This window comes from Pavona decussata, unplaced genomic scaffold (assembly GCF_977016875.1).
Source record: "Pavona decussata unplaced genomic scaffold, jaPavDecu1.1 SCAFFOLD_124, whole genome shotgun sequence".
In the NCBI taxonomy this organism is placed as follows: Eukaryota; Metazoa; Cnidaria; class Anthozoa; order Scleractinia; family Agariciidae; genus Pavona; species Pavona decussata.
Window position 1 is genome coordinate 2,166,682 of NW_028145538.1, and position 27,550 is coordinate 2,194,231.

Consider the following 27,550-nt stretch of genomic DNA (forward strand, 5'->3'; position numbering starts at 1 on the left):
CTCTCGCTTGCTATCATCACACAGCATACGCTTACAGCTAAAATATGCAAAGGAAAATAAGCACGGTAGCCTTTATTTAGCTTTAAAGGCCCATGTTCACCCAAGAGCCATGGCGCGCCGAGCGGAATTTCGCACAGTCTAAAATTCAGAAAATTACCAACGAGCACTGAATATAGTGAAAGTAATCCACATTAATCGAGCTCATTTCCTGAAATATCACTATTTTTCGTGTCATTAAGCTTTGTATAATATCCTCACGCTTTATTTATCTGAATATTTTCAAGAACAGTCTTCGTGCACGTGTGGTTAGGAAAATCGGAAAATCGTTGGTCGCTTCTAAGTAACATCTCGAAGTTGACAATGTAGTTGTACAGTTGTTATTCCGAAGGAATATATTCGTGTCAGAGACTTTTCGCATAGCTTTTACTCTGAAACAAAGAAGCGGGAGGATTTGTTGTCTCCATGCATGTATCTGTTGTAGCGATGTTTCTGATTTTTACGGATGTCTCCGATGTCTGAAAATAACTCGTAAGTTTTATTAGCTCCATTCGATTTTATTCTCCCGATTCATGAAAACAGCGTTGCGAAGAGACGTAATAAACTCATTTGCTTAGTACGCTGCAGCATTCGTTGCATCATTGCTATATCGTTAAAGGTAGAAATAATTTCATGATAGTGACCGGCTTGGCGCAGCGCGCTATAAGTTTGAAAGCGATATTAACTGAGCTAACATTGGGTCCAGCACTGTTAATTTTTTTTCATGTCAACTTCAATAATAATCGAAAGGACCCTTTAAGATTACTGTCCTTCTCATACAACATTAGAATCAAAATCTTCGGACAAAAACTATTTAACGTTGAAGGCTGCCGGCTGTAACTGTTCGACTGTTCAGCCGCGTCGCTCAAAGGAACGAATGCAGAAAAACGAAGCAAACCCTCGACTTTCGTTCGCCGAGAATTTTACACAAAGGAGTACAAAGAACTCGAGCGCTTTGGAGAGTAAATATTTCTAATAGATGCAGAGATTAAAATAAATCGGAGCGACTGACACGAAATCAATCAGTCCGATTTGCTGCTCTGATTTATTTTGAATAGGCCAGGACTTTCATCGCAGCGTGAACTTTCTGGTAAACCAATCAGATCGCAAGACTAAACAATAGGAGCGCTTGTAAACAATAACAAACGGCTGCAAAGCCGAATGGGTGAAACTGGGCCTTTAACGTTAACACAAGGACCTTTGTACTTGAACGTTGGCTGTTCGTAGTTTTCCTCGAGGTTTGTCCCAGAAAACTACTCGCTTTTCGTTACATGTAATGTTTTTGGACAAATGCCGGCGCATATTTTCACATCCAATTAATGTGATTGTTACTGTCTCCTACGAATTACGCGAAATATATGGTGAAAAAAAATGCTCTTTTACCGGAAAAGTTTCCTTTTGTAAGATGGTAATACTCTCTGTAATAACAAAGCTATTCCGCAAAAAAATAATTAAATCTTGTAATCCATGAACTCATAGCCAACTCAGTGAGTGTTTCGTTGGCTACGGCGTTACTTTCCGGATTACGTGATTTTTTTAGAGTCATCTGAAAGAGTGCATGCGATTTTGGCGAATTCGAGAAACTAAAAAACATTGACAAGATTACACAGTTAATTTTTCAAAGGAGTGCTGTTTCTGGACATATCTCCAAGTATGACGTCGTTTCTCTCATTTAAAAAGCAGTTTCCATTTTTCGACGTTTGTTTTTCATTTTCCTAAACATTCGTTGCACCAACATTAACACTAACTCCAGCACTTCACAGCAGGTTAGCGCTGATATGCCGATCCACAAACCCAGCTGGCCACCAATGTCAGCTAACAAATTGACAGCCTGAATATTAGAAAAGGAAAAAAGAATAGAATTTACTACAAATGCGAACATGACGAAGCTTGGTGGACAACTTTTCCATATTTTCCTGTGTTGGTGTGCACTAGCCAGTTTTAAATTCATATATATGCTTAACCCATGCATAACCCTTCTTTTTTTATATCCCTTGTTATTTTTGTGTAATATAGTATTTTTGTGTAGCGTATAGAGTATTTCAGTAAATTATCCTCCATTTAAGAAGGTGATGCGTTTCTTAAAAAAAAAAAGGGCAGTCAAAAAATTTTCATCATGTTCTAATATGTTGTCACTCATTGATCTTATGATTCTTAAGCCTCAAAAATAAGATCGATACTTGTTGTGAAGCACGTGCATTACAGCATGGTCAATTCATTCAAATTAATGTCAAAAATTAATAAAGGAAGCTTAGGTTTTGGAGACTTTGAATGAAGTAAAATTGCACCTGTTGGAAAAGAAAAGGTCAATTTTGAAATATTAAAATTCTTACATGACTCCGAGGCTTAGGGAAAAAACTATACGGAGAGAGAAATCTGGAGATGGCTTAAGATAGGTCTAGGCAGAAAGTCTTTGTTGTGGACGCGATGGATTCAGAATCACACAAACGGTATGAGCCAATCGGAATTCGTTCCATCCAAGCAGACGCCTCCTATTTCTCACCTCAAGTGAACTTCTCTCACGCAGCAGAAAAAAATATATGGCACCTCGGATTCGAATGCTGTCCCAGAATACAGCCAACTTAAAATTTCCTCACCTTATAAGTCATTTCCTCTTGTATTTCCTTGTAGTTTATCCTCTCGTACATTACTCGCACTTGAAGGAAATTTTCTCTACAAAAATTAAGTGCAGTTGTGGAATCAATGTTCTGTCAATTCATTTATAATGAGGTTTTGATGATAACGTGCTACCGTCAGCAAAAGAGAATCGTGACGTTCAAATGTGATCTAAATCGTTCTACAATGCAGAAAATGTTATGTACCGAGTCACACAAAGGTCATTTCCAAGTGAAAATTAAAAGATTGCGACTTCAAGAGGGAGAAGGAATTGACACAATTCATTTGGTGCAAGAATAAGTTACTTGTGTCAACTCTCCCTAAAGACACAAAACACACATACGGCAAAAATTCATTGCGTGAGTCCGCAACATTGGGGACTTTACGAAAACACGACGCCGACGGCAACGGAAACGTCAAGAAAGAAAAGGCTTTATAAGCTAAACAATGCTGTGCACGTGCATTACAAATTTTGATACATTTCGTCGCCATCTTCGGCCAAACAACAACGTGAAATGCCCAAATTCAAGGTTTTATGGAGAACGTGAGCACATGACAGTAAATTTTCATTCTCTGTGCTAGCTTGAAGACCGTTCCCACCAGTATTGTTACTGGATAATTCAGCCATATTGTAAAAGTTGAACGAATTGGAATAAGAGCAAAGTAGTACAAGTAACACGAACTTGTATCTTCAAGTAACGTTTTCGTCGGCGTTGCCGTCATGGTTGCATAAAGTCCCCATTATGAGTTGACAAAGCCATATGACGTGAGAACTACTCCCTCTTGCGACTGCAAGAGGGAGAAGGAATTGAAACAATTCATTTGGTGCAAGAATTAGTTATTTGTGTCCACTCTCCCTAAAGACACAAAACAATAGACATCCAAATGGTCACTAATACGCACAAAAATCCGGCATTGCTTGAGTCCGCAACATGCATGAGTTGACAACGCCATATGACGCGACAACGACGTCATACGGTGGCCATCTTGGACCTACCATGTTCCGATTTCTAAACAACACAAAAAACGTTGAATTTAGAGAAAAAAGTAAACAAATGCAAAAAAAAAAAAAAAACACTGGAGTAGTCTTAAATAGAAAATTAAATGTAGCCACGGTTTATTTTTTGCGTGGTAAAATTTAATGGCTTTTACTTTTTAACGCCGCAACCCTTTCCCAGCTATCTAGATGGAGTAAAGCTAAATGGAAATGTTTGCTCCTTGTAAAATGACGAAGGACGGTTTTTTTAATTAATTATATATATTTTTTTAAGAGCAACTAGTATGGAAATAATAATATATTCGCTTATATTGCGCATTTTTCCATGACAAGGTGATCAAATGCGCATTACAATAATAACAATATTACTTGTGACGGTATTGAAATGACGAATCCTCTATATATTCTAAATCTACCTATCTACTATATTTACGATGTAAGTCATTTTATGTCTATATGTTAAACAATAGGTGTATTACTTCGATTATAATAAGTTGTGATTAAAAGTAAAAATATATAATATAATATTCAAGTCTGTAATAATGTATATATAATATATAGCTCTATGTAATATCTAAGTCCAGGAGTCCTGATATCGAAGTCAATGAATGGATTGACTTATAATAAACTAGAAGCATCAACTCCTTTCAGTGCATGAGTACTTACTCGACAAAAGTTTTGAAGTTTGCTCGTTCCTTCTCATAAGCGGCATTCTCTTGAACGAGTTCATTATAAAGTATACCCTATGGATACAATATTATCCTGACATTAACGTATCCCTTTTTGGTAAACTACCTTTTATGCAAGGCCCTTTACCTGCCAAATCTGTTTAACCAAGACAATATCACCTACATATCTTTCAGTTTATTGTGTTGTGGAAGTTCGTTTCATTCGAGCCAAATCCATAATATTAAGGTAGAATAACTAATTGTGATAACCTTTTTAAACTCGTTTGCACTTAAAAATTTAAATGCAAAATAACTTTGAGAAGATGTTCGAAAAATACGTGGCATAGCAACCCTGTATAGGAATACCTGTGACGTGAACATTACTTTATGTGTCCGTAGTATGTGATAACAGGTAGCAGTTAAAAATGAGCTAAGTGGTGGTCTTTGGGGCATTGGTCAGCAAACCTTTTTGGAATTGTCATGTTGTTTAAAACCTCAAATCCATGGTATGGATTTATTTGAAAGCGTTGGGCTTTTTCCCTTTGTTACAGAAAATATGACAAGAATCCTTCTACATTACTGGAGATTGTCATCATCTTAACAAAGGCACCCATTTTTTCGTTTCGGTGGAGGCTTTGGTCGCCGGGAAAATTCAGACTAAATAGTGACCTAAAACATGAATTTTCTTTGGTAAAATGTCTCGTAAAACTTTTCTAGCGCGGAAGATCTAATATATTTTGCTTTTGGTGCGAAAAATTCGTTTAAATTGCGAAATAAGGGTAGCTGTTATTTTCGGAAAGACAACAGTAGCTAAGAAATTTCCCTAAGACCCTTAGAGAGTTACACTGACCAACCAACAAGAATTGATTACAAATTTAAGCCTTTTTGAGAATTCTAAAACAATCTGGGCTGACAAAAAATTACATTTTACCTTTACTGTATTGAAAGCCTAGTTGGGTGACACTGATGAGTAATTTTAATAACAGCAATACAGTTTAAACAGAAAAATTAACAATTGCAAGCCTTTACTTACCCGTTGAACGTCGGAGGGCCATTCTGTAATGTGCATGTTAGTGTGGAATACAATTTGGCTAGAAAATGAGAGAAAGAACAAATCTTTAATTAAAGATCAAAGAAGGAAAGGACGGATTTTATCCTCGTAAGTGTCCCTCAAGCTAGGGCAGAACTTTTATTGTCTTCTGTGGCCCAGGGAAAGGGCTTACATAGCTCCTCTCACTATAAAACTTGGATGACAAATAGTACATCCAAACGTGTTTCCTCTGACTCCGCTACGGGAAGCAATGGCGTCATAAGACGAGAGAATTACGCCATGATTGCCATATCTTGGGAATCTTAGGTTTCTGCATTTCCCGAGAACTTCCGAATACAAGCGAAGTTGACCGAAACGCAACTAAAACTGGTGAAAAAATACTTAAAACGTTAATTAAAAGGTTCTGTACAACGGTAATTCTTCTTCGGAAATATTTTATTTCCTGAAAAACCTGCCTGCCAAAAAATGATTGCCATTCTAACAAAAAAATTCAATGAAGGCTGACCCGCTACATCAAATTGGTTCAACGTAAATTTTTGAAAAAAATCATGAAGTTTGATGGAGTTTGCTAGAGTATTTAAAACCATTATTAATGCTCAAAGTCAGCGCTTGCTGTCCCTCCCATTTAGATATGATTGACAATTGAAGTTATGGTAAAAGAAATTTAAACTATCAAGCAGCTTGATCATAGCATAGCTTATTTAAAAAAAACTTTGACAGTTTAAACCCGCACAAAAGTTTAAAAGTTTTCTTTGTTCAATACTGAATGCATTATTCAGACCTGTCCTGTACATTGAAACGTGGTTACATAAAACATGTAAAACTGTTTCTACATGATGCGTCAGTTGACAAGTGAGATAGACGAGCTTCTTGTTCTTAATAATTCGTAAACGTTCACCTGCAGGGATGTGGACACTTGGTATCACATTTTGAGCCTTGCAGATGGGTCTTTTCCATTAAGTCGCCCAGACATTTTTCTAGACAAACAGAAAAAGCGATGGAAGTGGAATATATGAAATACATATATTTGAACTTCGAATAATAATAAAAAAAATAATATCCTGTGATGTTTATTCACTTATTCAGAGATAAACGCATCACTTATTTTTCTCATCGATACCAAAAGTATCTTAACCCCTTATCCTGGGCTATCTTTCTTCGTGAGCATGGTGCACAATGTCCTTCACTCTTTCGTAACTTCAAGAGTATTTAAGCCATGACAATTGTTTTGTGTTCAAAGCGGATTCCTTTAGTTATCTCAAAATAGGGCGATAATGACATATGACGTGGGAATTATGCTATTAGTCTCAGTTCCACAACATCCATCTTGGATCCGCCATATTAAAATATTTCATTTTTCTAAAATCTGGTAAAGCCTTTCACTTTCAAGTTGGTAAAGAGCAATCCTGATTCGGGTGAGTGTCATTCACCCAACCACAAGCAGAAGGATTAGCGTAAGCCTATTAGACTTCTTGGGAAACTAGAAACAACGCAAGCATAGAAAGGAAAATGGCAAAACATTCATCAGCACAAATCGGATTACTTGTGACTAAAAGCCATAACAATTTGGTTTACGTTTGACGTATGACGAACAGTTCTCCAAATGAGAACTGCAGCTCACGTATAACCTTCAGAAGATGATGCTGAGAACTATCTTTTAATTTCTTCAAAATCCACAACTAAGTACTCTCAAAATGTTCCGTTTCCGCATTAATTTGGACGCAAGGGTAGACCTTATCAAGTTATCAAGAGCATTGTGGGTAATCGGGCTAACATGGCAAAGAATGCAGTGAAGGTTTGCATCAAAATTATGACCCCTAACCTCCCCCCCCCCCCCCCCTCCTCCAAAAAAGAATACATGCAAGAGCAGAGTTAAAAATCATTAGAGTTGGGTTCAATTAACCAAGCAAGGACAGAGAAATTACAAGAGGCCTTAATCACATACACACACAACCAGTTCACACAGAAAGATTGAGATATCACGATCCTTTTGCTTCTTCCCGCGCTTGTACTTCTTGTGAAACAACTCATTTTCAGGCAATTTATTTTTTTTTTTTCACACCTGCCGTGCGGTTCATCAAAGTGTCACAAACCAATCCAGATCTTTTTGCAAATCGCCACTCCGCACAGCCACAGCTTTGGATTTGAGAATCTCCGATACATTCCCTCATGCAATCCTGCAGAATCAATTGCAACAGTGAAAGCAAAACAAGTTATACATATCAGCAATGCTTCAACAACAAATGGGGACTGCGTGATGATCAATGTACGTACGACTGATTCCTTATTATTCGACGCACTGGTAACGTAACACAGTCCAGATATGGACATTATGCGCTCAATCTTCTGTACACAACCAATTATACAGGAGCTTATATATGCTACTTCCTTAACCCTTCGCATACTAACAACGCATATATGCGTCGAAAATACCGTTCTGGCTTCTATGAATTGCTTCTTGTTTAACTTAAGCTACAACGTCATGATAATGTGTGAATGACACCAGCTGATGTATATTTCCATCATCAAACCCAGCAAATCGAGTACGCCTCCCGATTTTCGCTGCATATCACCGTTCGTTTGGCAACAAAGTCCTAAATGCCAATTGTTCGGCCAAATAGTAACATCAAAAATTACACTTATTTATCGTCAATTTTTAATCCAAATAATTTGTTCAAAATTGAAAAGTCTATATTTACAGCAAACCTCAAGGTCAGACCTTGGTATCTGACTGGAAGTTTTCCTCTCAACGCTTTCTGAGGGCTATACTTCAGCCATTTTATCAGACCCAGTCTTGCGTATCTCACGTTGCCTCGTTTACGCCCGAAGAGAATTCTGGGTAATTCAGCCATAGCGCGAGCGTAGAACTCCTGCTCTTTGCATTTCATAGTTTTTTTATAAGTGTCGAGCCACCCAGTACCACCAGCAAAATTTCGAATCCATTGAATATTTTACTACTCCAAACTCGCCCAAATAGCCTTGGCAGGTTATGGAATCCATCCACAAAACGGCCAGAGAGGCAACTTCACTCGTGGGCCTCCATGTCTGCTACACAGCATGTTTGGCGACTCAGTCAGCATGAAATCACCTCTCACCTCTGCTTTCTTTCAGAGGATTGCCTCTACCCACATTCCAGCTTAATGATGCCAGAATGGGGGTTTCTGCAGAGGAAAATGGCTCGAAAAACACTTATAAAGCGATGATTTTACCAGATTCGTGCTCGTGCACTCGCTCGAAACAAACAACAACCGTCACTTGCATCACGTGACAATTTAGCCTGAGCCCACAGTTTCTTAAGACCGCAGATATTTTTATTTCATCTCCATTTATGGAGAAATTAAGTGGCTCAGACTATTTATTGTCAAAAACCAAACATCATGTCAACGCATGATGTTATTTATGTCGATACATTGACCGATTGTAGTCTAGGCACATATTTGTTAATCCGATGGTGGTCTGTCATGTGACATAACAGCCAATCGTGTGGGAGAGCCTAATTTGTCCGCTAGTATAAAAGACTGGTCGCATTGGCAAGAATTCCCTCTTGCTTTCACCATCACAGCGAGTATATCTCCTGGCGAAAACAATTTTTCAGGCAAGTTGTAGCAGTTATTTTTGGTTAGTATTAGCATGGCTCATCCTAAGATTTTAATACTTGGGCATTCATTCATTAGGCGTTTAGAATACTTTGTTGCCGCAAACCCCAACCTTAACCATCAATTCTTGTTAACTGCCCTTGCTACATTCAAATGGCATGGTGTTGGGGGTAGAACTGTGGCCAAAACGATGCAATACGACCTGCCCGTGGTCGCTTCATTCGCGCCAGACATAGTTATCTTACAGCTGGGAACCAACGATCTTTCCCGGCTTGATCCTTTAGTGGTGGGTTCTGCTATTGAGGAGTTAGTAACCATTTTGCACGACACGTACAATGTTAAGCTTGTTTGTGTATGCCAAACCCTTCTAGGATCCAATCCTGTATTTAACGCGCGTGTCCGCGCGCTTAACAGCTATGTTAAAACGTTCCTGGAGGCACTCCCTTATTCCTTTTTCTGGGGTCATCGGGGTTTTTGGAATTCTTCCCAGAGATTTCTCGCTCGTGATGGTGTGCACCTAAATAGACAGGGGCAATATAAGTTTCTTCGGAGTCTCAGAGGGGCCGTTTTGAGGTCATTGCGTTATTGTTCACGTGCCGACCACTAGGCCGGACTATTTGTTTGTAGCTAATCCAAGCCCTTGATTTCCTTTAAATATTTGTACAGTGTACATTTTAAACCAAGCCGTGTTTTTGTTGCCTCGTGATTCAGCTAATTTTTGCTGGCAGAATTTGCCGCATACATATGAATAACTTGCTGCTCACGTTGGCTTTATCTGATTGTGGTTGGCTAATCATTTTAGCCACCTGAGTGCACAGTACATTAGTGTGCCTTTGTTTTATACCGGCTTTGGTTATTATCGTTGCTTGCAGTATACCGCATGAGTGTACAATCCTTTTTGATCGCCTATTTCGGTAGGTGTGTCCAATGCACTGGTATTTCTGTCAAGCTTATCGATTTATTGGTGAAAATGGGCTTTGTTAATCTCCCAGGACAAAACGTCGTCGTATCAGTCGGTAAACAGCTTTTTCCTGTTTGCACATACCGCAAAAACTTGGCGGTTACTTTAATTAATTCGGCCCCTCTGAGGTTGTAATTTTCCCGCTTTCGCTTCCGTTGCATGTGGGTTAGGGCTGTCCGCTAACATCCGTTATTGTTTAGTTTATTTCTTCTCGCTGCATCATGCCACCTAAGAAGCGTTCTGCTGGTCCTGCAAGACGTGCTAAGCGTCTTCGCCCGTTGCCTGCATCTGATCTGCAAGTGGCCGAGCCAGCTACCATGCTACAAGTTCAACCTCCTCCAGCCCAGCCTCCTCAAGGCTCGGGGATGGTCCAGTTGAATCTTCAAGCGCTCACCTCCACGATTACCGCTGCTGTTTCTGCAGCCGTTAAAGATGCCTTGGCCGTGCAGCCCCTAGCGAATGTCTCTGACAGCCACCCCACAGCAGACCGTCCACCAGACCGTCAAGTTGCTCATGTGGTGGACGAGGAGGTTACCAACCTTACAGAACTCACAGGTACGCAGTCCACAGATCCACAACTTTCTACCTTGGGTGCTGGAGATCAACCCCGTCAGCTATTTACCAGTATCGGTATGAATTTAGGTGCTAGAGTTAGTGCTAAAATCAAAGCCAAAATCTGGGCTCATGAATACATTGATTTTGGGGCGTTATTGTCAGTAGCTCCCCCCCGTGAAAAGTATTCCCTTTCAATGACCTCCACTGCAGGTGCCTCGGGTCAACCCCAGCTAACACTTGAGCCTTCTCACACGCCAAAAAAAGTGACCAATATACAGCAGTGGATTACTGCCTTTAACACTTTTGTAACCATTTATTCAGAGAAGGCTTCTGACGACGCCCCAAAACTAATGAAATATTGTGAAGTGGTGCGTGATCTGTCTCAGAAATCGGCGGACTGGCTTTTTTATGACGAGCAGTTTCGCTACCTAAGGCAATCCTCCCCCGAAAGCTACCCTTGGGATCAGATCCACTGGGAGTTATGGCTGCGGGCAATGACCAATTTTCGGGGCAAACCTCAATCATCCGCCAGTGCGGATAAGGTAAACCCACGAGTACGTTTTCGTCCCTCCAACAACAATTTCCCAAAAGGGACATGCTGGACGTTTCACGCTGGAAGACAATGTAGGGGATGTCAATATGAGCATGTTTGCTTTAAATGCCATGCCAAACATCCCGCCAGCCAATGTCAGGTCTCACCAACCCACCAGCGCTCCAACGTTGGCAAATCAGGATCGCCAGTTATTACTCCAAGTGTTGGACAGCCCACCAGTCACGCCCGTAAAAGCGGACCGGTTTGAGGCTTTATTAGCCGGTTATACTCCAGCCCTTAAAACCCTTTTAGTTAATGGCTTTCGGTACGGTTTTCGAATTTCTTACATCGGCGAATTATCTCCTTTTGAGTCTCCTAATTTACAAAGTGCGCTACAGAACCCGGACGTTGTTTCAGGAAAATTAATGAAGGAAATCGAAGCTGGTAGGGTTGTGGGACCTTTCAAGGCTCCCCCTTATCCTACTTTTCGCACTTCGCCTATTGGCTTAGTTCCCAAAAAAACTCCTAACGAATTTAGATTAATTCACCATTTATCATACCCTAAAGGTTCTTCTGTAAACGATTCCATCCCCGATGAATGCTCATCAGTTCATTATGCTACGATTAGCGATGCCATTTCTATTCTAAAAAACTTCGGGGCCGGTTGTTTTTTGGCTAAAACGGATATTAAGTCCGCATTCCGTATTATTCCTGTTCACCCGTTGGAATACCCTTTACTCGGTATCAAATGGGCGAATGAATATTATTTTGATCGGTGTCTAGCAATGGGTTTGAAGTCAAGCTGTGCTATTTTCGAAAAATTCAGTTCTTCTTTGGAGTGGCTTGCCACGCAACACTTACATGTCTCTGCCGTTTTACATATTTTGGACGATTTTTTGTTTATTGCACCTAATAAAGATAAATGCAGCAAAGATCTACACCATTTTCTCGCTATGTGCAAATTCCTCGGAGTCCCAATTGCTGAAGAGAAAACAGTGGGACCAGATACCACTTTACAATTCGCTGGCATAGAGCTTGATTCTGTGCATCAGGAGGCCAGGTTGCCGCTAGACAAGCTTACCAAATGTCGCACCTTACTTCATCTATTTTATAAGAAGCGCTCCGTTACTCTGCGCGAGCTGCAATCTTTAATCGGCCTGTTGAATTTTTGTTGTTCAGTTGTCATCCCAGGCCGTGCATTTTTACGCCGCTTAATTGACCTTACCACCGGTCTGACACGCCCTCATCACCACATCCGTTTAAACAGAGAAGCTAAACTTGATATACGCATGTGGTTAGACTTTCTAGATAATTTTAATGGCAGGGCATTTTTTCTGTCAGATCGCTGGGACAATTCTTCTACACTTGAATTATATACAGATGCCGCGGCATCAAAAGGTTATGGTGCGATATTTGGAAAGCACTGGTTTGGCGGCGCTTTTCCTGACAAATGGCACAGTTTCAACATTACTTTCCTCGAGTTTTTTCCCATTGTTATTGCTGTCCACATTTGGGGGACTAGCATGGCTAACCGCTGCGTGCTATTTTTCACCGATAATGCTGCCCTCGTGGACATTATCAACAAGCAAACATCTAAGCATAAGTCAGTAATGGTTCTTCTACGTGACCTGGTTCTTAGTTGCCTACGTTATAATATTTTATTTCGTGCTCGGCATGTTCCTGGCTTGCAGAACAGCCAAGCCGATTACATCTCCCGATTTCAGGTAGACAACTTCAAGGAACTAGCGCCAGAGGCAGACGAATTCCCAACAACAGTACCAGCGAACCTTCTACCGGAGAGTTGGTCACTCACTTGAGGGATTTATTAGGCTCAGCTCTAACGGCCGGCACCAAAAAATCGTACCAGAGAGCATGGGGGTCGTTTCAAATTTTTTATGAACGTTTTTGTGGGTCATCAACCCCCCAGCTACCATTATCTTCTCACCAATTAGCTCTTTTCATATCTTACCTATCGGCAAGGAAACTCGCACCTTCTACGATTTCTTCTTATCTTTCGGCTATCAGTTATGTTCACAAGATCAAAGGTTATTCCGACCCAACTAAATCGTTTTTGATTCATAAGCTGTCAACAGCTTTAAGCCGCCAGCGTTTGGCTGACCTCCGTTTACCCATTACTCGACCGGTATTGCACGAGCTTGTTAAATCTCTCCGTCACACCAATTCATCGGCCTTTCAACGTTGTCTTTACTCCGCGATGTTCTTATTAGCCTTTTACGGCTTCTTTCGTGTTGGTGAACTGGCGGCTAAGAGTGTGGATCGTGTCGATTCCATATTACAATTTAAAGATTTAAAATTTTTGGTACACAATGGCCAACCACAAATGATTAAGATCATTATTACCGCATTTAAGCACAATACCGACCGGAAACCCTTTGAAATCTTAATTGAACGCGAGGAAACTCTGCCGTTCTGCCCCGTGCAAGCAATGGTAGAATATTGCCAAACGCGAGGGGCCCTACCGGGCCCGTTATTCTGTCAACAAAACCTCGCACCTATTACGGTCTACCAATTTAACACCGAACTCTCTCGTTGTTTACACTTTTGCAGCCTTGACCCTAGTAGATATAAGGGCCACAGCTTCCGAATTGGCGCTGCTTCGCTTGCGGCCGATAAGGGTTTCTCGGACGCTCAAATCCGCACTCTTGGCCGCTGGAAATCTGACGCTTTCAAACTATATATACGCTCTGAACGCCTTCACGCCAATTAAGTCTAATACTGTAGGTAGAACAGGTCACGCACCAACTCAATTCTATCATTTTTCTCTCTGTGTATGACTCCAACAAATGTAGGTCAGACATGGGCTGCTATCATTTCTGGAGAGTTATAAGTACTATGCTAATGACAGTGACTAGAGTGATCCTGTAGGACAGACATGGGCTGCTACATGTTTCTGTTGTCAGTTAGTTATCGCTGTACACCCCACTGACAACCATGTAGGACAGACATGGGCTGCTACATTTTCTGTTGTCAGTTAGTTATCACTGTACACCCCACTGACGACCATGTAGGACAGACATGGGCTGCTACATTTTCTGTCGTCAACTAGTTAGTTGCTTCTATCGAGTGTTTTTTTGGTACAATGGGTTTGGTTATGGGCTGCTACAGTTTCCATTGATAATTATTTAGCTGTAACAAAAACAACTATTCTTTTCCTTACATATTTTATAAATTTAACTCAATTTCTTTAACTATAGCGTGATAGACCCCTGGGTCAGACATGGGCTGCCATACCGTATATTCTGTCGTTTTGCGTGCGCCTGTTATCCGCAGAGTATTGTTACAGTTTAGCGGTGACGTAAGCCAGTCATGGGCTGTTACTGATTCGTCAAAATTATTCTCTATTCAATATTATACTCGCTATTCTTGTTTCCAATTCGCGAGCTCTGCAGTGGTGTCTTGGTGGGGCTGCCACAGTTGTGTGTGGCTTGTGGCGCCTTTTTCGCCCCACCTTTGCTGAAAATGATATTTTAATTACCATTGGCATTGTAAACAATTCACTTTTATTTGAGTTTCAATTAAAACCGCCACAGTATTTAAGTGGCCAAGAAATGCCAAATCTGGACTTGTTCATTTGTTGTACATCATATCATCTTTAGCAAACTAGTGCGTCCCCGCGCAGAGCTCCCGAATTCCGTTCAGTGCATTGTATCGGCATAAAACCAAACATCATGTCAACGCATGATGTTATTTATGTCGATACATTGACCGATTGTAGTCTAGGCACATATTTGTTAATCCGATGGTGGTCTGTCATGTGACATAACAGCCAATCGTGTGGGAGAGCCTAATTTGTCCGCTAGTATAAAAGACTGGTCGCATTGGCAAGAATTCCCTCTTGCTTTCACCATCACAGCGAGTATATCTCCTGGCGAAAACAATTTTCCCGCCCTCCGCTCCCTTCTCGCCATCTTTCGGATTATCATTTATGTTTGTACTTTCGCTTACCAGCTGTGGGGCGCCTTTTTCGCCCCACCTTTGCTGAAAATGATATTTTAATTACCATTGGCATTGTAAACAATTCACTTTTATTTGAGTTTCAATTAAAACCGCCACAGTATTTAAGTGGCCAAGAAATGCCAAATCTGGACTTGTTCATTTGTTGTACATCATATCATCTTTAGCAAACTAGTGCGTCCCCGCGCAGAGCTCCCGAATTCCGTTCAGTGCATTGTATCGGCATAAAAGTCATTGAAAAAAATACCACACACCTGGTATTTAAAGGGTTAAGTTTTCGTTGAAACGACCCTATACACTGACTTTGGACAAGCTAAGTAATAGACCGCACTTGCATCATTTTTTCTGACAATTGATGAACATAGAAGAAAGATGTCCAGATCCTTTGATAACGTACCCGTTCTCTGTAATCAAATCTCCCATTCCCATCTTTCCTGCAGCTTCCGTTATTGAAGCGATCCACCGCCTTGATGATTTCCTACGAGTGTGAGCAGTTAAAAGAATTTAATTCATAGCTTAATGCCATCCTCTTTTAACCAACTTTAAGAAAACAGCTAAAAACATTACCAGAGTTTGATGTTTTTAAGGAGCCACGATAATGTAAAGTATCTTCGGAGCTTTAACTGCCAAAAAGCTGTATGCCTTAAATATAACCAACACAATGTCACCTGGAAATGTGGCTAAAATTAATTTATTTGAAATCGTCAATCTTAGACCAACGATGCCACAGATTATCTCCTCTCCGTTGCATGTCCTGTGGCCCATGGAACATAATAGAATTTACGGTGTGTCATGTGTATTTCAGTCAGAGTTTAGAATCCCTGTAGACTCATTTGGCCTGCCCCTCCTTGCCCTTTGCCCTTGTGGCTGCTCCATCCACAAGTCAGTATTTTGGTCGCTGTGTGGTAAGATACATTTTAATATTGAAGTCATCTCTTGTCTTAATGTCTCATAGACAACACGTGCTTGCTGGCGGCTGCTTTAAGTTTACGTTTGGTCCTAGCGCATAATACATCTTCCTATTTGCATAGGATTTCGCCAGGCTCTCCACAATTTTTAAGCTATCAGTTTACAGGCTAATTTACTGTCAGTGATTTATTTCATAAAGATAATGGCAAATAAATAGCACGACAAGATTATCCGGCTTGGCATTATCGCTTCCAAGTTAGCTAATTGACGTTTATGCAATAGTTACCCTCTGTAAACCAACGGATGTGGACATCCCTGGAATGAGATCAGAACCTTCGTCATATGGAAACACCTTAAAATCTTGGTCTTGAACAACAATTCTTGCTCCAACAGTTTCTGTGAGCTCATAGATATATTTGGAAGACTCGAGAAAGAGAATGAGATTAAGTCCTGTCAGAGAAAATAGCACTGAATGTCAAAATTGCGCCTCACTTTTTAACTTTATCCTTTAAGGTAAAGTTCGTTTTGATTGTTAGTTGCAGGTTTTGTCTGCAAAGCATTTAGTTTCTTGTTTTGTAACAAAAGCGTTTTCTTAAGCAAGTAAATGAGTGGAAATTAGTATAATTTTCGCTACTTTTTACAGTTTGAACTCAGAGCTATCACCTTTTCCATGAAAAATCGAGACTATTACTCAATGTAATTGTTATTGTAAGTTTTGAACTGCAGATACTCTGGAATTTGATTGAAAGAAAGTCTCCGCGTATGAGAAAGTTAAAAGAACCAATGATTACAAAATGTTTAGGGATTAGGCTTGAGTCGTGGTCATTAAATCGAGGAAAGAATATTCGAATTTGTGTTTATTAGCAAGATAAAAGGAACCAACCAAACAATGGTTATCAAAGTTCCAGAAAAAAGGTGGAGATGCTGTAGTATTTCCTGTAGGCGAAATAATCCAAATAAACGCTACTTTGTAACTTTGTAAACACCGGAAGCCTTATAATATTTTGTAATTTATCAAACACGAGGAAGACTGTTTTATCCGATTCCAAACAAAGAGAAGTGGGTTGCAAAAACGAGGTGCCGCTAAAGCCTGGTTTGCACGTACGACGCAAGTATAAACATAAGCATGAGCACAAGCATAAGTATAAGCACAAGCATAAGCACAAAGATGTTTACCCGCACGATAAGCATAAGCATAAGGTGACATACGCAAGCGATAAAGCATAAAAAATTGGCCCAATCTCGCGGCCAAGCTGCCTTTTGGAGCGAGATTTGATTCCAACACGGCGGAAAATGGTAACGCATGAATAACTAGAATGTACGCTGACAACTTGTCACTGTTCTTTCAGTTTCCTTTCCTTGAGTTTGTACTTATGCTTGCGTCGTCCCGGTTTACACGTACGACGCAAGCACAGGCACAAGAGAATCGAAATCGTTTCATTCTCTTGTGCTTGTGCTTGCGTCGTTGCGTCGTTGCGTCGTACGTGTACGAAGGGACGACGCAAGCATAAGCACAAGCCCAACCACAAGGCGCTTATGGTTGCGTCGCACCAGTTCACACGTAGGTTTCTTGTGCTAATGCTTGTGCTTATGCTTATGTTTGCGTCGTACGTGTAAACCAGGCTTAACCGATTCTTTTTTTTTTTTTAACCCCTAATACCAAAGAACAAATTCTCCTATCTTGTCCCCATAATTTTTAAATAAAAAAATTCTGGGAAGAAGTTATTAAAATATCACGAAAATTCACCTTGGGTGATCATATTCTTAATTCTATCCTCAGGGGTTGAATAAGCGTTGATATTACACGGGGAAAATTGATGCGATCACTGGTAGTGCTTAAAGGGTTAAACCGATTTCGAGGCGTTTGGAAATCGTATGAAACTCTCTTTCGTCTTTGATAAAGTAAAGCAGCAGCTCACCAAATGTTATGAAAATTAAGATCGCATAGACTCAATGCAAAAATGGCTGCCATTTTAATATTCTTCTGTCTACATTCAAATTGGCCTCACTAGCCTCGTTCTTGAGTTCAAAAATCGAAAGAATATTTTAGCTTGGACGAGGCTGGTGAGGCTAATTTGAATGCAAACAAAAGAATATTAAAATGTCAGCCATTTTTGCATTGGGTGTATTTCCAAACACCCTTTACGGTAATGATTTTTTTTATTTTCTCATTATGATTACTAACGAGTTTGAGAAGTTTATGTAAATGACCAATTTAATAGTTTATCACCTCCTGAGGGTCCAGCACTGTTTGTCTTCAGGACTGTCTGTTTATTATTGCTATCGTCCATTCCACTATTAAACTTGAAGCAGTTCCCATACTTCGCGTCCCAGAAAGTATACCAATATTTGGAATAATTTCTACATAAAAATATAAAGAATAATGAGAAGAAAAAATGTCAACGAATAAAACACGTAGGTTGTCTGAAAATGTCGATTTACTTAGAAAATGATATGTGCCTGTAAAGGCGACGAGACATCATCATTTGAACAAGAAAGTAGAGTAATTGTAATAGAATAAAATTTTACCACCTGTCGTGAAAAATAGTTATATCATTTAATGTAATGCCTTTCCCTGTATGCTAATCCAACAATGCGCTTTTTATTTATCTTAACTTAATTAAGGGGGCTCACAACATTTTCCAGCACTTTATGTCACTTATACTTTGATGGGCCAATACTACCTACTTTTATCAGTTGAAACAACAATCGTAGTATGAAATAAATGCCTAACCTTTGGCGAAAACGTGATGGTCATTTTCTCAACATAATAGGTTACCATAGGAACAGTTTAAACTGCAATTTTAGCTTTAGGGTTATAACTAATAAAAAAAACCCGAGCTCGGACATGTAATCGTAGTTCCCTTATAGAGTTTTGTATTTTTTTCCAAAAATCCCTCTAAGTACTGTTATTTTTAGACAATTAATATATAGAAGATCAGGGCCCAGTTTTTTTAAACCTGATTAAGGACGGTGCCTACTATTGCTACTGCGCATACGTTCTGCGCATCTCGAGATACTCGGGTTTCCTATGGGTGGTGGCTTCTAATACAGGGATATTTTTGTGTGATTTAAAACTATTAGGATAAAGCAGAACTTAGCAAGTGCTCTCGGTATCCAAAAAGAAAATTGGGGGTAACCATGCATTTTTCAGAGATAATAAAGCTTCAATTAAAAAATAAAATAAAAAAAAAAACAAAAACAAAAACCGCCATACATTGCTTTGTATTTTACTGCTTTTTTAAATACTCGTTGCTTAATTTCAGATTTCCATAGCCCTTGCCAAGATCTACTTTTTCCGGATAATCATAAACCGCGCAAATTTTTTTTTTTTTACTAGTTGGCACCGTCCTTAAGAGCGGCTTCCTGTAAATATCAACTATACCCATGCAAGATAGAAAAATTCGATTTTCTCAAACTTTGCCACATTAAAGTGCTTTGTTAACTTGTTACAAAAATTGAACTTTAAAGTTGTTTGGATTTTTATTTTCTTGTCGAGACGAGGTTTAGTAATTTTCTCTCACAGCGCCCGAAATCGGTGCTGAAGTTACACTTTTATCGAAGATTAGCAAACCAAAACGGAAACCATACCAGAAAAAAAAAACTGATGCATGTCATTAAAATATCATCCTTCAACGGCGATTTAGAGCTGTTAGGTCTCAATGAATTTCGATCCTGAATTTCTTATGGAATTTTCAAAATTATGCCTCGCGGAAGTATTGCGTGACGTTCAATTTTGGCCAGATTCGAGGGCAAAAAAATCGATCTGGTACATGGATTTAACTATCAAAACTATTATCACCGCCAAAAGTATCATTTTATCGAAAATGTAGCTTGGGTAAATGAAACGGCGAATTGTGAGAGCGTGTTGAAAACAAGACACTCACGCTAATTGACTGGCATGTGTTGCAAGTATTATCACGGTTAATTTACATAAAAAAAGTTCAACTCTGTGTTAACTGTACGTACTAAAAAGTCTTTTGTGTCCCTCAAATCTCCGAGCGATATATCATCTCTCCTTATATAAGTCATTATCAGGAAGAGACGACCATTTTTGTTGCCAGATGTAGCGGTTTTATTTTGAATTACTTATACGATCCGACAAGCAATCTGTTTATAACTCAATATCGTCAAACGTTTTCAAAAAACCTTGGGTGACATATATGAAATTTAATATCTGGAAGTACTTCTTACCTTTATCTCGAGATATTGTTGCATCACTGGATAAAAACTCGCATTTACGAGACTTTCACGCGGTAAATAAACTGTTACACGTTGCTCGGATTACCTTTTGAACACAGGGTACCCAATACCGCCTAGCATTTAACCATTGCTATCGTCCGTCTTTGTTGTTTTTGTGTCCAAATTATTTTACGCTTGAGTCTTTCTGCCCTTTAGTTTTATTTTTAAACTAAGCATGTTAAATAAACGCAATTTTTTAAGACAATCACTCACTGCTGACAAGGCCATTTGCACAGGTCAGGTATTGTACCAGTCATGGTCATCACTTGTACCAATCTTAAAGTTCATTTCTAATAGATTAATTGCTTAGTGAAACATCCGGAAATATCAAATTTTAAACTGTCTAGCTGTCGAGTCGCGCCTCTTACTGGATTAGTGTATTCAGAAGGCATAATCAGGGATCCATCCCTGATTATGGCTCCTGGTGTATTGTAATAAATTACTACAGATGGCTACGTGTGTATATGCCAAACTTGTTGGAGGTGTTTGTGGATGCAGTTCCGATAGTCTTTCAGCTTTGTGAAGCGAAACTCATACTCGCTCGAGTAGATAAGAAACAATGTTCATATATATTTTGTAGTTGCCTGGCCAGATGTACAGACAACTTCTCTCCTCCTACACTTCAAATATATATAGCAGACCTTTCAAGACGAGAGGTGTGAATGTGAGCAAGTATACCAGTTTTCCACTCTTTAGGGTATTATGGTCTCCAGTTAGCAATCCAGCACTGATGAGATTTTCTAGGTTGCGGCAGGGCTTTTTCGCTCTTACAGAAAAACGTTTCCTAGCTAGAACCCTAGCTGGAGCTTGCCTGGCTATCATGGCCATCTTTTCCGAATTTTTTTGTTGATGGGAAAGGGTTTTATTAAACTCTCCCACGATTGAAATGCCTTGTCAAGTATATCTGTCAGTACTTTCCGTGTGTCACGCATTAACCACGTCTGGCACGGTCGATTGCACGCCAGTAGAGGATCTATTATGCGTGGAGGTTGGTGGGGGAGGGGGGAGGGCATTAACAAACCCTGACCTTAACGACATTTTGTACTTCCCTAACCTTGGAGTTCTAAATTAAAAACTATATCTATAAACAGTCACATTGGTTCTGACAAACTCTGTAGGTTAGATAACTGAGTACCCACCACCCCACTGCTCTCCACACCCAACCCTCATCATCATCATCATTATTTATTTGCCTTACAAAAAAAAATCATTCAATTTACAAGTCAAGATAATGGCGAGGAGACCTTCCCTGAATATGCACATAAAAGCTGACTTTTCTGCCGTTGTTTTATTTTGTTTCATTTTTCGTTTGTTTCTTTTTTTTTTTTCCTCGTTTCAATCTGCATTTCACGTCTTTGAACGAATATGTCGCTTAAATCCATAAATTTTAACCGATTTGTGTAATATAATCTTCGAGGAGGAGGAGGAGGAGGTGGGGGTTATTGAAGATATCTGTACTGAGATTTGAAGACAGCCTCCGGGTACCTGATACCCAAAGGCAGGCTGGGCGTCCTCCCGATTAGGCTATGGATCGTAGTGTTATGGAACAGCTGATTAATGGATGAAAGAAGCAAATCTGCCACTTCACCAAAATTCACTGTACAACAAAGTTCTTCTCTAAAAGGCTAGAAATTATTACTTGCTTGCAAAGTTCATATGAGTCGTTACTTTGCCCTATTTTCCAATTTCAGCCTGGAACGTTCAGTGCGGTAGATTTAGTATTTTATTATTATCTTACAGGAGTGTTTGATATCGACAAAACTCATTTTGAACTAACTATTTGTTCCGGGCACCGTGATCTGTTTGGGGTTAGACGGCGATCTAACAAAAAGAACTCTGCTCTCGAGTTCATGGTGTTCGCACTTAAGCAGAGAACGCGGTATTACCCTGTCCCGGTCCGTCATCCTTTTATCGTTTTCAATGTTTCAGAAAAAAATAAAACAAAATAAAAAGGATGCTACTCAGCGAAACAGTTACAATGACACCAAGGTCAGCCCGAGGTAGGTAATTGTGTAGCGCGCGCTACAGGAGTAATTGTTGTTTGCCTTCCTTCGGACGTATAACTGTGAGATCCAAGTTACTTGAGAATCCTTTTCTGTTGGTGTTTGATGTTACTAGAGTCAAACCTCCCGTAAGTGGCCACCCAAAATGTCAAGCGTAGGTGGTCTCTTACGGGAAGTGGTCGCTTACGAGAGGTCAGACCACAAGGGGTCTAAATTTTCAACTCATTAGCATAAGGTGACTCCAGGGCCCAGTTGTTCAAAGCCCGATTAAGCTAATCCTGGGTTAATGTGAACTTTGATTCGAATTTAATTGCTAATCAATAAGCATTTTTCCAAAAGATGATTTGCTCCTCGGTTTTGACTTATACTTTCCTTTACCTAAGTTTAAAATCAGCATTAATAAACATTTTTAACGAGAGAGATGAAAACCTCGATTAACTTTGAATCGGGGATTGGCGTTAATCGGCTTTCAAACAGCCTGGCCCAGACGTTTAGTAGCCACAATAACGTCTTTCAACTTTTAGAAAATTATATTGCAAGTATAATTTTAGTATCCAAGGTGATGGTTCGCCTGCGATAAGTTACCCAATACGGCGAATGGCGAATGGGACAAGTCTATTTCAGAACAGCTCTAATTGTGACATTCATTTCCCCTGAACTACCCAAGAATGTACATGTCATAATGTTACAGAGGTGAATTGTCCAACTTCTGACAGGGGATAGATATGGGGACTTTTGTCACGTATGTGACAAGTGGTCGCTTACGGGTGGTAAAAAAAAAAAAATTCTAAAAATGGTCGAGGTCGCCTACAAGAGGTGGTCGCTTACGAAAGGTTCCAACTATAGTGATTTGACTGAGTATATTTTAGAATTTTGGCTCAAGAGAGGTGGTCGCTTACTAGGGGTGGTTGCAAGGGGAGGTTCGACTGGATGAGGGAAAGGCTCCAGCATCGGGCAAAGTGCGTAACAAATACATGGGAAGCCTGTGCTTCGCTGTTATAGTGTAACTAGGCAACAGTTTTTGAATTTGAATGAATGTTCCGTATACGCATTGACTAAAGGCCTGTTCACATGGTGGTGGGGGACCCCGGGAAGGTGGGGTTACTAATCTCTCCATACAATCTCTCTTTATTTCTTGATTGCGTTCACATGTGAAGTGGGGTACCCCACCGAGGCGGGTTGCCCCGGTCAGCCCAGGCGGGTAACCTGCTTAGCTGGGGTGGGTTTTCTCCATGTGAATGCTGGAGGTGGGGTGGGGTGATGTTCATCCCGGCAATTGTCTCTGAATTCTTTGTTGATATATGTACTTAGCGACCACGCGATAGCTTTTTAAACCTCACCCCAGCACCCCGGGGTTGCATGTGAAGGCCTGTTTTTTCTGACCTCGGGTAGATGGGGTACCTCACCTTCCCGGGATCATCCACCGCCATGTGAACAGGCCCTAAATCTGCTAAAATATTGCAATTATCTCATGCAGATAACCTCGACTGAGGTAAGAAGTACTTCAAGATATTGAGTTTCCTGTATTTATTATAAGTTTTCCTCAAGCTGTTTGTCGATAATGATTTTTCAACTGACATTAAGTTGCGTGTATTCCTGGGCTTCGCAATTTAAAATAAACATTACATAAAACTACGAAAATGGTCATTTTACCTTGATATTGATTTACAAAGACAAAACTGACATCGCACATCATTTAATGCACAATCTAACAGTTTTTAGATAACCTTTTGCGATAGTGGGAAGTGCTCGCGGCGTGGAAGGTCAAAACAAACTAGATTGAGCACTTTGGTTTGAAGACTGCAGACGCTCGCAGAATTTGTCATTTTATTTATCCAGGCTAGTTTCTTGATAAAAGCTAAGACAAATGATACTTTTAGTTGGAATAATAGCTTCGACAGGCAAACCCATGTATTACACAAGTTTTCGAGAAATGTTTGTCAGTTTATATAACCTGATATGTGGTTGTGGCATTGTGTAAACAAATCAAAATGAAACCGCTACACTTACAATTGGTAACAAAACTGGTCGTTTCGCACTGGTATTGACTTACATGTGGGATATAATATATCGCTCGGATATTTGAGGGACACAAAAGACTTTTTATGTACATTTAACGCAGAGTTGAACTTTTTCATGTAAATTAACCATGATAATACTTGCAACATGGTGGGTCAACATGCCAATCAATTTAATAGCGTGAGTGTCTTGTATTCAACACGCTCTCACAATTTGCCCTTTCATTTACCCAAGCTACATTTTCGATAAAAGCTAAGATAAAATGATACTTTTGGCGGTAATAATAGTTTTGATAGGTGAATCCGTGTACCAGATCGATTTTTTTGCCCACCAATCTGGTCAAAATTAAACGTCACGCGATATTTCCGCGAGGCATAATTTTGGAAATTCCATAAGAAATTCAGGATCGAAATTCATTGAGACCTAACAGCTTTAAATCACCGTTGAAGGATGATATTTTAATGACATGCATCAGTTTTTTTCTGGTACAGTTTCCGTTTTGGTTTGCTAATCTTCGATAGAAGTGTAATTTCAGTACCGATTTCGGGCGCTGTGAGAGGAAATTACTAAACCTCGACTCGACAAGAAAATGAAATTCCAAACAACTTTAAAGTTCAATTTTTGTAACAAGTTAACAAAGCCCTTTAATATGGCAAAGTTTGAGAAAATCGAATTTTTCTATCTTGCTTGGGTATAGTTGATATTTACAGCAAGCCGCTCTTAAGATAATCCTGGGTTGACGTGAACTATAACTCGAGTTGAATTTCTAATCAGCAGTGATTATTCCAAAAGATTTCTGTTCCTCAGTTTTTACTTAGACTTTCCTTTTCCGTTAGCTAAACGGAAGATTTTTAAAAAATATGCTTGTTCTGTCGCACTTTGTAATAATCATCGCACTTTGTAATACCTGTCGCACTTTGTAATAAAACTGTCACACTTTGTAATACCTATCGCACTTTGTAATAACACTTGTCACACTTTGAAATAAAAAAGCTGTCGCACTTTGTAATAACAAGTTGTCGCACTTTGTAATAAATGAAGCTGTCGCACTTTGTAATAACAAGTTGTTGCACCTTGTAATAAGCTTTTAAATTACTTTTGAATACGATGTTTGGTTGAAAATAAGTGAATTAACTAATTACCTAGGGTAAAAATATGTTCTTCTTTGATAATTTACTTTGCACACTAAACTGAGGGGATGAAAAAGGAAAAACTCCTTCTCCTCTACGATTTTCGCAGCTGTTAATTGTCTTGACTACGATGTATCGTGACTTTCTCATCACGAGTAAGGACTTTTAAAATCGGTTTTGTGAAGCCGCTCCATTGAATTGGTACTAGTCTAATTTACCTTGCAAATGACCCTATTGCATGTTTAATTTGTAAATGATAGCTTAATTCAGGTGTTAAAAAGGTATTTATCAACGGGTCTTAGGATCTTAAATAAAGATTCGAATTTGAAATATAATAGCATCTCCTGCGGATGAAAATGAAAAAGGCTTGTCTCCGTGGGGTTTTAGAGAGGAAGAAACTGGAAAGCAACCTGTGATGATGCTCTGTGAGCTGGCTCAGGACAGAAGGAGAGATTTGGTGTTCTCTTGCAAATCCCGGGCAAAAAGTTTTCCTCTGCTCCCAACCAAGTGGTTAAAGACGTGCTAGTCTAACTACTATGCATGACCCACACTTCAAAGTGACTTCATCGATCTAGGGCAGGAGGCATTTGTACATCTCACAAAATGGTTTCGACTAATGCTCGAAGGGAAAGGCGGTCACATTGCATCCATTCCACCCCAGTGGATCTTTTTGAAGGTTCTGGTTAATACTCAGTTCAAGGGGTTAGCATACCCAGATCTGTGGACCACCCTTCTAACAAAGAAACCCGACAAATATGATCTCGAAGATGGACTCCACTTGTTAGAAATCGTATTGGTTCTTCATATCTCCGCTGCTCAGCTGGGAAAGGGCATAATCAGCCCAAAATAGATTCAAGATTGATTCACATTCCTCCCTTGGTGGAGAAACTCTTGCAGATCTAATGGGAATTTCACTGAGGGGTTCATCAGTTCTGGATTTTGATCCAGAGGCAGCAGTGAGAAAATGAGTTTCTTCATCAAAAAGGCCACGAGGACCATTCTTCCAAGCCTGAATATATAATGCATCAGATATTCAGAATATAGATAGAATCTATCCAGTCTTTTCTTTCTTGGCCCACCCCTCACTGCAACTCCCATCTACTAATACCTCAGCACACCCCATCTACTGCGCAGAGCTATCGGCCATTTATACTGCGTTGCGTGTATATTTCGAAGAACTGTGGTATTTGTCTTGTAATGGTGTCCAAGGTATTCCGACTTTTAGCCACGATTGTAGCACCTCTTTAAAATCCTGTGACTACCCCCCCCCCCCTCCCCTCTTAAAAAAAAAGACCTCTTATAGAACAAGTAGCGAGTCACTTGAAGCCTTCGTCTCCCTTACTTACCCTTGGACTCATCCGTCTTGCTCATCTTTTTTAATTTTACCTGGAGTTATTTCCCCTCTGTTCAGTTATTACACTCTATCGTTGCTAAACAAGCTATGTGATCTCCAAAATAACAATTGGGGGAAGCGTGGAGTAGAACGCAGTAGTATGCAGAGTAAAATCTCAAGGAAGAACGTATTTGTGCCCTGGAGGATTAGTTAAGTCATATATTATCTTCCAAATATCCTATTAAAAAGGAAATTTGAAACCTTATTACAAAGTGCGACAACTTATTATTACAAAGTGCGGCAGCTTCATTTATTACAAAGTGCGACAACTTGTTATTACAAAGTGAGACAGCTATTTTATTACAAAGTGTGACAAGTGTTATTACAAAGTGCGACAGAACAATGCTTAACGAAAAAAACCTCGGTTAACTTTTAATCCTATGTTACCGTTAATCGGCTTTCGAACAACCGGACCCACAGTGCAGGTAGCCTTGCTCGACACCGAAGTGATTTTTGTTTTTCTCACCTGCAATCGATGCCCCTGAAATTACACTCAAACACGAGATCCTTAAATTTATGTCCTCTGCTATGTAATTGGGTAAAGTTCGCAAGTGCCATTCGCCTCCAAAGTAATTTCTCAAAAAGATAAGCACGTCTAAGTATTTGATGTAATTCATCTGAATGATTATCTCTTGCTGGCCAATGTGTTTGGTTTCCTGCAGTTAAGGAGTTATTTTCTGTAGGAGTTTGGACCTCAGCAGTAGGCGTCGCGGTCCCGAGCCCTACAAAAACCATGAAACATCAAACACATATCCATTGGCCGACATGGTCTTGTTCTTGATACGAGTTAAAGGAAATCTTACCTTTGGCTCCAGGATGATACATATTTGGGGAGACATATTGGGGGAGACAGCAATGTTTTGTTTT

The 27,550-nt window shown here is 39.8% G+C and overlaps 2 protein-coding genes across 2 annotated transcripts; one reads left to right on the plus strand and one right to left on the minus strand.

The window, feature by feature from the left end:
- Positions 1 to 234: 234 nt before the first annotated feature.
- LOC146469424 (degenerin mec-10-like) lies at positions 235 to 27,508 on the minus strand. Its single transcript, XM_085123318.1, has 11 exons — positions 27,487 to 27,508; positions 27,150 to 27,405; positions 18,127 to 18,257; positions 16,183 to 16,346; positions 15,385 to 15,465; positions 7,431 to 7,545; positions 6,267 to 6,345; positions 5,351 to 5,408; positions 4,316 to 4,392; positions 2,634 to 2,709; positions 235 to 1,867 (listed from the first exon to the last, which is right to left on the minus strand). The coding sequence occupies exons 1-11, from the start codon at positions 27,506 to 27,508 to the stop codon at positions 1,709 to 1,711; spliced, it is 1,218 nt and encodes a 405-aa protein (XP_084979444.1). The 3' UTR covers positions 235 to 1,708.
- Positions 8,738 to 15,108, plus strand: LOC146469425 (uncharacterized). The gene is made up of 2 exons (XM_085123475.1): positions 8,738 to 8,986; positions 10,126 to 15,108. Exon 2 carries the CDS (start codon positions 10,147 to 10,149, stop codon positions 11,278 to 11,280), a length of 1,134 nt encoding a protein of 377 aa, XP_084979601.1. The 5' UTR covers positions 8,738 to 8,986; positions 10,126 to 10,146; the 3' UTR covers positions 11,281 to 15,108.
- Positions 27,509 to 27,550: the final 42 nt, after the last annotated feature.